General features: G+C 48.9%; 1 protein-coding gene across 2 annotated transcripts in view; it reads left to right on the top strand.

Annotated features, from left to right (window-relative positions):
• The first annotated feature begins 3134 nt into the window (after positions 1-3134).
• CTBP1 (C-terminal binding protein 1) overlaps positions 3135-11334 on the top strand; it is a 57995-nt gene continuing 49795 nt past the window's right edge. For both annotated transcript variants that reach the window (XM_081328010.1, XM_081328009.1), the window contains exon 1: positions 3135-3305. In XM_081328010.1, coding sequence (XP_081184136.1) covers positions 3266-3305 — 40 coding nt within the window. In that variant the 5' untranslated portion in view covers positions 3135-3265. The remainder of the gene's footprint in view (positions 3306-11334) is intronic.

Genomic DNA, 11334 nt, shown 5'->3' with positions numbered 1-11334 from the left:
AGGGCCAAGTTTGAAGACCTCCTGCTTTAGGATTAGTTGCTATTGTTATTATATTATTGTTGGTTGTATTATTATTGTTGTTATTATTCCAACCGCTGGAGGACAACCATGTATTACTTTATACCCTTACCTCTATCCATCAGCAACTGAAAGTTGTGGGGGGGGGGCATCGCCTGAAGGGGAGGAATCAGCGACCCCCTTTTGGTCGGTGGGCTCGACTGAGGGGGCCACGGCTTTTGTTTGCTTGTTGGGGCGCGGGGGCGGGTTTTTGCTGTGTTTTTGTGTATTTTCGCATGCAAACAACCCGAAAGGTCTCAACTGAATTGCAAGGAGGGAGGGGGGAGGAGGCCACCACCCCCCGTGGTCAGATTTTCCCGAGGGCGAGTTGCAAAAATCATCTCCGTTTCTTCTTCCTTCTTGTGCCACCGTGCAGTTGCCACCGCCGGATAAGGGAGGAGAGCAAGAAACGCGTTCCCACGTTCGCGCAAGGAAGGACCCGGCCTGCTTTCGTCTGCCGGGCATGTCTTGGCTGCGCGGCCCGTGGCTCCAGCTGCAGGCAGGTGAGGCAGCCGCCCGTGAAGTGCACGGCCATTACACGAGTGAAGGGCCTTCTCCCGCCCCCGCCCCCTTCCCCACGTACGGCCGCCTGGGTGTACTGCATGATGCGAGTCAGCTGACCCGGCCGGGCAGCCGCCTGCGCGCAATCCTTGGTTTGACGTCTCCCTCCGGAGCGTTTTCTCCCGGATGGGAGAGCTCAAACTCAACGACAGGTTTAGGGGACCCGCTTCCACGCCCCGCCCGACACCCCCGCCTTTAAAAAAAAGGGGTTGTGTGGAAAGGAGGAAAAATGAAGAAAGCGCCTCTCTGTTGAGTTTGCAAGGAGAGTTTCGAAACGGAGGCTCCCTTCGCTGACGCCGCTTCCCCACCCCCATGCAGAAGAAGGCGGGGGGGTTACTTTTATTTTCCTGCTGGGGGGGGAAGTCTTCGGCGTTGCACGGGATTTGAACCCGGTGGGGATTTGCAACCGGGGGAATCTTTGCGGGAAGCCAGCGGTGGGCAGGCGGACAGAAGCACCCCGCTCTTCAAGGCTGGGGTCCTCGAAAGGAAATAGTCCCTATTCTGGATCAAGCACGTTGTAATCGTGATTGAAGCTTTTTTTCAGGAGGCAACTGGACTTTTTCTTTGAAGACGTTTCCCTTCTCATCCTAGAAGCTTCTTCGGCTCTGACTGCATGGTGGGGAATGGGAGGATTTATACTCCTTGCAGACCGCTGGTCATTTGCATCCTTCCAGAGGGTCGCTGAGGCCACCTGGAGGTTTACCTGTGTCCTCGGGGTCACCTGAGTCATTGAGAAGGGGGAGCTGCGCTTCCTGCAGGAATAGCAATCCTTCCCTTCCCCACCATCCAGTGCAGAGCTGAAGAAGCTTCTTGGGTGAGAAGGGAAATGTCTTCAAAGAAAAACAAGAAAGTCCAGTTACCTCTCGAAAAAGCAGCTTTGGGACAACCGGGACCTGGACATGTGTGCATTGAGTCATCTTTCCCAGGCACTTTGGTCCTGTTGTATAACTGGACCATCTGCTGTTCCCTAATAGGTTGACACCCTGATTAATTTCCTTGCAAATGATCCAGAGGAGGAAAAGGGCTGGATTTGGACCCTTTGACTGGATGGCCTCAACATCCTTCTTCAATCTGATATTATTCCCCACCCCCGCAGCAAGATGAATCAATATCCTTATCTAAAACTGAGGGTCCTCTATCAGATTTTTTTTTCTTTTGGCCCTTAAAATCTCTAACTGGACAAGCTGATTTTTTTTAAAAAAAAACAGTTTGACGAAGAAAGTCCCACTTTTTAAGTTTTTTTAAAGAAAAAAAAACCCTGACGGTCTCTTCAAAATTGATCTGGGCTTTTAGCGATTTCATGGATGTAATTTTCACATTTTTGGGGGGGTGTCAATTTTCAAGTTGCTGACCAGGGCCTTCTCCGGAGATGCTTTTCAATTCTTCAGTCTGGCTGGTCAGCCTGGATTTGCTGTGGTCATTCCACAGCTAGTGATTAAAGTACCAGGCTGGAAACTAGGAGACTGTGAGTTCTAGTTCTGCCACATCCATAAAGCCCGGCTGGGTGACTTTGAGCCAATTCCTCTCTCAGCCCAGAGCATCAGGCTGGGGTGACAAGACCATCGGTCAATTCCTGTTGCAATCAAGGGATCAACACTTGGCTAATTAAAAATAAATAGGTGCAGACTGCATGGAAGAAAAAAATATCAAAATTATGACTTGGACCCAATGCAGGTTACTTCCCAGCCCATACTAGGCCAGCCCACCAACCAAGCGTGCCACCCGATCACACCAAGTGTAAGATGATAGCGGGGAAATTGCAAAGTTTGTTCTTACCTCTTCATAAGTGAATTAACTCAAGCAAGAAAAGATGCTGTCCCTTAAACAACCTTTAAGACGTGTGGACTTCAACTCCCAGAATCCCCCAGCGGCATAGCTCAAGGTGACTGCCTCAAATGTCAGCCAGTGCCTGGCTGAGGAATTCTGGGAGTTGAAGTCCACAAGTCATCAAAGGGCCAAGTCGGAAGAGCCCCGGTCCCAAGTCACCCAACTGCTTTTCAGGCCCAAGGCAGGGCTAGAACTCCGGGGGTCTCCAGCGGACCGGGCCCCAAAGACTACCCCGTCTCCCCGACTTCTTCTGCTCCTTCTCCCGCCCTCCCCGAAGCCCGGGCGCCTCCTCAGCCTGCCTCCCTCCCCTCTGACCCCGACTCGTGTTCGCAGATCCCAACGTGCCGCCGGCCACCGGATCGGCGAGGGACGCCAGCAAGAGCGGCGGCCAGCCCGGCTGCCCGCTCCGAGCGACGCACCCGGCCGCAGCGGGCCCGGCTCGGCCGGCCAGCGGAGGACGGAAGGGGCGGCCGAGCTGCAGCAGCGGCGGCGGCGGCGTCGCGGTGCCGGAGGAGCCTCAGCAGTGGCCGCCGCTGGTCGCCTTCGCCCGGCCGGAGGCTCCCGCGGGTAGGTGCCGCCTCCTTCCTCGCCCGCCCGCCCGCTCGCCTTTCTGCGCCGCCGCCTGGCAGCAACCGGGAGATCGAGGCCGCCTCCGTCCCGGGCTGGGCCGCGCCTCCCCCTCCCTCCCTCCCTCCCTCCTGCCTCCCTCCTGCCTGGCTGGGCGCAGCGTCGGTGGGTCGGGCGGGCGGCGGGGGGACCGTCGGGGCGCCGCCATCTGCTTCGCCTCCTCGCGCCCGGCAGCCGCCCGGAGCCCGCTTCAATGGGCAGCTCCCACCTGCTCAACAAGGCCTTGCCGCTGGGTAAGCCAGACGCCCCCGCCCGCCCGCCCGCCCGCCCGGCTGGCTACATGGTGGCGAGGCGGCGGAGACATTGTAGCCAGCGCGCCCGCCGCCGCCGCCGCCTCCGCCTCTTTGTGCGGGCCCGGGCGGGGGCTGCTCGGCCCGACGGGCCGGGGGCTTCTCCCCGCCGCGCCGCCCGCGCTTCCTGCCGCTCCTCCGGGCCGGGCAGGCCGCGGGGCCTCTTGCCCGGGGCAGGAAGGAAGGGAAGGGAAGGGCCGCCGCCGCCTCCTCCTCCTCCTGCTCCTGCTCCTCCTCGGCCCGGGCTGGCAGCCAGGGGCGGCCGGCCTCTCCCGCCAGCGGAGGCCGAGGACTGGGGGGGGTCTTTCCGCGGGAGGGGGGGCGCTGCAGGCCTCCCTTTCCTCCCCTTGCCCGGGCCTGGAGGGGGGGAAGAGCCCCCGCCGGATCCCCCCAGGTGGAGACCCCCCACCCACTTGGGGCTCCCAGACCCCCAGCCGCGCCTGGCGTGGGGGGGGGCCCTCGCGGAGGATCCGGCCTCGGCGGCCCGGGGGGGGGTTGGGGTGGGGGTAAAAGTTAGCCCGGCCCGGGTCTTTGGGCCGCGGCTTATGGGCCTGGGAGTGGGGCAGGGGGCCCGGGCTTGGCTGGCGGGAGGGTCCATGTCCGAAATCCGGGGCGGGGGGGGGGGAAGGGAAAGAGAGCCTCGGAGGGCTGCCCCGCTTAACGACCGCCTTTGGTGGCTCCGGGCCGAACTGTCAATCCCGGGCGGAGGTGATCCAGGGAAAGTTTCCTTTAAAAAAAGAAAAAAAGGAGAGGGGGAGGGGAGGGGGTCCCCGAGGGTGGGAACGGCGTCCCAACCTCCTTTGGTGGTGGGGTGGGGTGTGGGGGGGTGTTTATGTGAATTAATGCAGGGGAGGCAGATGGGGCCGAGCCTGGTGAATTTGCTGGCTTTCCCCAGGGCTACAAAGGAGGAGAGCCCGGCTGCGCTCAGCCCCCCCCCCCCCATCATCGTTTTTTAAATTTTATTTTCTGGGGGGAGGCTTTGCAAAAACAACAGGAAAAACAACAGAAAAAAATAATAATAACCAGGCCGCTTCTGCTGTTTCCTGAGGCTCCTTCTTTGAAAGGCAGATTATTCTAGCCTTTTTCCCAGCATCATCACGGCTCTTTCTGCTTAGAGGCGACTTTCGTTTTTTTAAATAAGAATGACAGGGCTAAGAACTGCAGGCAAATTGTATGGCATCCCTGGTAAAAATCCTAATACGCCGAAACAAAAACAAAAAAATCAGTCCAATTAAGTCTTAGGAGGACTTCGGTTCTGGAGGTTTTTCCCTACGATTATTTGGAAGAGTGTTATTTATTTCATCAGTTCCTGTAGCTGCCTCTTTCACGTCAAGGACTCCCGTCTTTCTTGCACCTATTCTGATATCTCGATATCTCGTTTGACTTGCTTAACCTTGGAGAACTTGATTATTAAGTAGCGTTTGAGGGATGTTTGTGACCTGTGCGGATCTAAAATTGCTGAATAGACACCCTTAAAACATTGCAAATGTTATTAAGTTTCAATTGTTAGTATATTCAGATTGCTAAAAAGGCCTCCAGAATTTCTGAAATTATTAGCAAAGAATTCCATAGATGCCTTCATTTATTGTAACGGGAGAAATAAAACAGCAGTGGTAATGCGGTTTTAAATTATAGTTGCGGTTTGCTGGTATTTTAAACCCTACAAGTTTCCCCTCCCCCCCAAAAAATAATTGTTTTTATTTTAGATTATTACATTTGTGTACAAAATGCACATCCCTTTCCAGTGTCCCAGCCAGCACTAGGAATTCTGGAAGTTGTAGTCCATACATCTTAAAGCTGAGAAATAGTTAGGCTGAACAAAAAATACGACGGGGAAACCAGGTTTCATTTTGGCGTCTTGTTTAATGAAGCAAACAATGTAGTGTGCTTTATTTTGTGATTAAGATCAGTTCTTTCCATCTGCTGCAAAAAAAACAACCTTGTTGTGTAAAATGTATGGATATCTCCAGTCTTGCCAGGTGATATTTTCAATTATAGTGGGGATTTTTTTATGTGTGCGTGCGTGCGCGCGTGTTGCGTATCTTTCAGGTGACAGGAAATACCCCGATGATAATGAATGAAGAGGGTGGAGAATATTGGAATAATTGTTCTAACCAAATAGTGGATTGAAAGAGGTTTCTTCCCAGTAGTTGTTTGTTGAATTAATTGTGGTTGGGGAAAATTCATAGCACAATGTTTGGTATCTCTACTTAGTCAAGGCCTTTGTGGTTTCCTTCCAAGAAGGCATTAAAGTTGCACTTTGAATCTAGCCCAGAAATACTTTTTGTTTGTGGAGGGAAATTCAGAGTCTGTGCTGGTGTTTTCCCCTCTCCGGCAACACCCGGATTTTAGAAACTCAAGTAGAATTTCTAAAACAAAACCTTGGGAGAAAGTGAGCAATTCTTGGGGCCAAATTTAGGCAAGACCACAGTGGATAAGCAAAACAGTTGTGAAGTGAATTTTGCCCCATTTTATGACCTTCCTTGCCACAGTTGTTAAGTGAATCACTGTGCAGTTGTTAAATTAGCTACATGATTGTTAAGGGAATCTGGCCTCCCCATTGACTTTGCTTGTCAGAAGGTCGCAAAAGGGGATCGCGCTGCAATGGTCATAAATATGAGTAAGTTGCCAAACATCTGAATTTTGATCATGTGACCCATGGGAGATGCTGCAACGATCCTAAGTGTGAAAAAGGGTCCTAAGTCACCTTTTTCCAGTGCTGTTGTAACTTTGAACGGTCATTAAATGAATTGTTGTAAGTAGAGGACTACCTGTGAATTAAACCCTAGGCTTCTGAGATACTGTAATTGTGTTTGTATGACATTTTTTACAGCAGGTGCTGAAAAACCTGAGAGGAAGCTAACAGTTATTTTATGACTGTTGCTTTACAGCTGCCGATTCTGAACCCCTTGGAGTTTTTTGTGGTGGTTTTGGACTGCAAAATTGTGCAGCCCTTGGCAGGGAAAAGAGCTCTGCAGTCAAACCTCTCCAGGTTCTGCCAGGATTGATTTAATGGCATTGTAGTAAAGGCTTATATATACGTATTTATCGGTGTATAACACGCACTTTTTCTTCCTGAAAATAGGGGGCAAATGATGTGTGCGTGTTATACGCCGATATAATGTTAATGACCCATAGTAAATACCGCACAGCAGCGCGAAATTTAAGTTTTTTTCCTGAAATTTCCTTTTTAAAATGAGGTGCGTGTTATACGCCGGTGCGTGTTATACGCCGATAAATACGGTAAATAGAATACAGAATGGAATGGAATGGAATAGAATGCAGAATAGAATAGAATAAAATGTACAATAGAATAGAATTTAGAATAGAGTAGAATAGAATAAGAGTAGAGTAGAATAGAATAGAGTAGAATAGAATGCAGAATAGAATAATATAGAATAGAATGTAGACTAGACTAGACTAGACTAGACTAGACTAGAATAGAATAGAATAGAATAGAATAGAATAGAATGTGGAATGGAGTGGAATGGAATGGAATAGAATAGAACTGGAAGGGACCTTGGAGGTCTTCTAGTCCAACCCCCTGCTCAGGCAGGAAACCCTAAACCATTTCATACATACATACATACACACATGTATGCATATATGCATGTGTACGTGTATGTGTATATGTATGTATATATGTATAGTTGTGATCATTTAATCCAGGGGTCCCCAACGCCCTGGTCCATGGACCGGTACCGGGCTGCGCCATGCCAGCAACTGGTCCGCACAAGCAAGTGAATCCCCATCCTTGGGATGCAGGCAACACACCAAACCACGCACTCTCCAGTCCGCGGAAAAACCTCTCTCCACGGAACCGGTCCCTGGTGCCCAAAAGGTTGGGGGCCTCTGGCGTAAGGTGAGGAGGAGAAGAGTGGAGGAAATGTGTCTCGCCATAACATTGAAACTCAGAGTTGTGGAATCAACTTGACGGAGGACAGAGAAAATGTCTGTGAAGATTCTCTGTCCTCCAGGTCAGGGTAGTCCCTTTTTTTCAAGAGGCAACCGGACTTCCTTGCATTTTTTTTCTTGAAGTCGTTTACCGAGCCTCCAAATTTTGATCGCGTCACCCACGGGGATGCTGCGATGGTCGCAAGTGTGAAAAAACAGTCCTAAGTCAGTTCTTCCGTTCGAATGGTCACTGAACTGTTGCACGTGACGAACTTCCTGGGCAGGCTCTCCTAGTGTTCTTCAAAGTGAAACGGAAATTCTCTTTATTCAGTTCTTGGGGCTGCCGCGTGAAGATTGAAAACCCACCGCTATTTTTTCCCCCATCCAGCTGAGAAGCCAAGGTGGCCCAGGGCAGCAGTAGCAACTTGTGTCAGACACGTCGTCGTGACTCATGTCTCGCGTGACTTTTGTGGGTCCGTATCCGAGCTGCAGTTTGGCTAGAAACAATAGAACAGGAAGGCGTCTGTCATTTGTCTTTACGGAGGATCGGGGTTGGACCTGCAGTGCGAGAACCCTGAAATGAGGTTTTTTTACCCAGCTTCAAACATTTCCTGCCTGCTTGCAGTCCGAGGCCAGCTTCTCCACCATCCCAGTTACTGATAGTCCTTGACGTACAACACTTCATTTAGTGACCATTCAAAGTTACAACGGCACTGGCAAAAAAGTCGCTTTTGCCACTGGCGACCCTTGCAGCATCCACCGTGGTCACAACATCAAAATTCAGACTCTTGCCAACTGACTCGTATTTATGATGGTCGCTGTGTCCTGGGGTCACGCAATCCCTTTTTGCAAGCAAAGTCCATGGAGAAGCCAGATTCACTTAACAACCGGGTCACTAAATGAACAGCTGCAGTGATTCACTTCACAACTGTGGGAGGCAACATGGGGCAAACGTCACTTAAATGTCTCGCTTAGCAACTGAAATTTGAGGTTCAGTTTTGAGATCTTTCTTACAGCTTGATGCCTCAACAGTTAATGAATGCTTGGGTTATTTTCAAACCAATAACAACATATAATAGATGAGTCATGCCTGCTTTCTTTATTTTGTCCTCTTACAAAGCATTTTTCAGAGATTTGAGTGTCATTATTCATACACACACACACACACACACATACATATATCACACACACACATACATATATATATATACACACATAGACATACATATATTCATTCACAAGTACTTAATATTTTATCAGCAACATATTGTTTGGGTTTCCAACATTTAACTTACTAACACATGTTAAATTCCTTTCTCTACCTCGTTTTTCTAGCCATCGATAAAAGGTATCCCGTGTTCTAAAATATACTGAATCTTCTTTCTTTTTCATGTGGCGTTATTCTTACTGAGGCCTTTTTCCTATGCATTGGCTGGTATTAATGTCAGAATAACTTTGATTCTTTAGGCAGTGAGCCCCGAGTGACTGGACTTTTTAAAGAATTAACTGTCTCCTAAGGTGAATAGGAACGGACCGTACACTTGGTTTACACGTGAATTAAGCTTTAATGGACTTTGTTTGGTTCAGTATATTAAATGAACCTAGTCATTGTAATTTATAAACCAGAATTTATGGCTGTGTATGTTGATCCTGGTCAATTCCTGCTTATGTAATAAACCACAGTGGAACACGCCATAGGTCAGCAATATGTGTGAACCCTGCAGACACTGTTTAGTTTCCAATAGTGCAAATTGTTTGGTTAAGTCCAGTTACTTCTTGGATAAAAGCAGTGTCAATGTGGGCTACTATACACAAGCTATCAAAATCCAGAGCATCATTAGGTGACATCACACTGAAATAGACACAAAAATCCACAATTCTTCTGGATTATTTCACCCTGTATATAGTAGTCCTAACCATGATTACCATCATCATCATCATCATCATCATATAGTTGGAAGGGACCTTGGAGGTCATCTAGTCCAAACCCCCTGCTCAGGCAGGAAAGCCTATACCATTTCAGACAAATGGCTGGCCAGTCTCTTCTTGAAGACCTCCAGTGTTGGAGCATTCACAGCTTCTGGATGCAGGTGGTTCCACTGGTTAATTGTTCCAACTGTCAGGAAGTTTCTCCTTAGTTCCAGGTCGCTTCTCTCCTTGATTATTTTCCATCCATATTTTTGTATTTGCTTGAGAATGTAGTCTTTATGTGCACACAGATGTTTTCTGTACTCGTTTGATAGTATGGAACTGTCCTTGAACCGATCCTTTGGAATTTGAGGAACAGACCGTTTTTTTGGTATGCAATTCTTTTCTTGTTCTTCTGCATCTTCTCATCCAAAGCAGAGCTCATAACCTTTAAAATATACGGCGATAAGCACAACTTACCTGTGTTATTCAGAGACTACTTTTAACCACATGAGTTACTGTACTCCTTGACTTTTCAGATCAGACCGTGCTCCATAACTTTTATCAAGTCTTACATTCTTGGCTTGTTGGACAGGGCTGTGGAAATGATGAACAGACTTGTGTCATTTCCTATCCAAACTGGTGGGAAAAGTTGCAAAATATTTCTTTTAAGAACTGTGAGTTGAGCAGCTTGAATGCTGTTATAGCCCTGGGGATGGTTGGAGTTATTCAGTTATTTTTTTTAAATGAATACAGTACTTTATCATAAACTGCTTTGAACCTTGAAAATACAGCCTGTGAATGTTTTTGCAGAAGGCCCAGGAACCCTGATAATCTCACTTGGGTTTATCAACAGTTTATATTTACCCGTCAGAGAATTATTTGGAAAAATGTTTCCAAGTTTGCATTGCATGAAAAGGACATTTACCCTTATGGAAAGCAGAATGTTGCAACTAGAGCAAAATTACGGATCCCCCCTTATATTTTTAGTAATTGCTTATATGCATGTTTCATTGATCAAGGGGAGGGATTTAAATCATAGAACATAGAATAATACAGTTGGAAGGGACCCTGGAGGTCTTCTAGTCCTACCCGCTGCTCAAGCAGCAGACCCTGTTCCATTCCAGACAAATGACTGTCCTGTCTCTTCTTGAAAGCCTCCAGTGATGGAGCACCCACAGCTTCTGAAGTCAAGCAGTGTCTCTGGTTAATTGCTCTCACCATTAGGAAACTCCTCCTTAGTTCTAGGTTGCTTCTCTCCTTGACTAGTTTGCATCCATTTGTTTTTCGTCTTGCGCTTTGGTGCTTTGGAAAACAGCTTGACCCCCTTTGTCTTTGTAGGAGCCCCTCAAATATTGGAAGGCTGCTATCATCTCTCCCCTAGTCCTCCTTTTCATTAGACTAGACCAGGGGTAGGCAACCTTGCCTCTTTTACGACTCGTGGACTTCAACTCCCAGAATTCCTGAGCCAGCAGGGGGGAAACTTTGGCCCCTTCATGACTCGTGGACTTCAACTCCCAGAATTCCTGAGCCGGCCATGGGGAAACTTTGGCCCCTTCATGACTGGTGGACTTCATCTCCCAGAATTCCTGTGCCAGCATGGGGGAACTTTGGTCCCCTCATGACTTGTGGACTTCAACTCCCAGAATTCCTGAGCCGGCCATGGGGAAACTTTGGCCCCTTAATGACTCGTGGACTTCAACTCCCAGAATTCCTGAGCCAGCATGGCTCAGCTTGGAAACCTCTCCCTTTCCCCTCAGCACGGCTGGCTCAGGAATTCTGGGAGTTGAAGTCCACCAGTCATGAAGGGGCCATAGTTCCCCCACGCTGGCTCAGGAATTCTGGGAGTTGAAGTCCACGAGTCACAAAAGAGCCAAGGTTGCCTAGCCCTGGACTAGACATACCCAATTATTGTAACAGTTCTTCGTAGGTTTTAGCCTACACACACACACACACACACACACACACACACACACACACACACCTCAATCTATATCTGGTCTTTAGCTGCCCTGTCCTTTCAAGACAAACATCATTGGTTGTGTGGTAGACGCAGGTGTTTTGGAAGATGGGGGCTTGTTAAACCCGAGCATTATCTCTGCTTGCTGTTGAAGTTTGATGTTTGGTTCAAGAGTCCCCGTTAGCTTTCTGTTGACAGGGGTAGCAATTG

Source organism: Vipera berus (assembly GCF_964194415.1).
Source record: "Vipera berus genome assembly, chromosome: 4".
NCBI lineage: Eukaryota > Metazoa > Chordata > Lepidosauria > Squamata > Viperidae > Vipera > Vipera berus.
The sequence above is the reverse complement of the archived record's forward strand: the minus strand, read 5'-3'. Positions and strand labels throughout refer to the sequence as shown.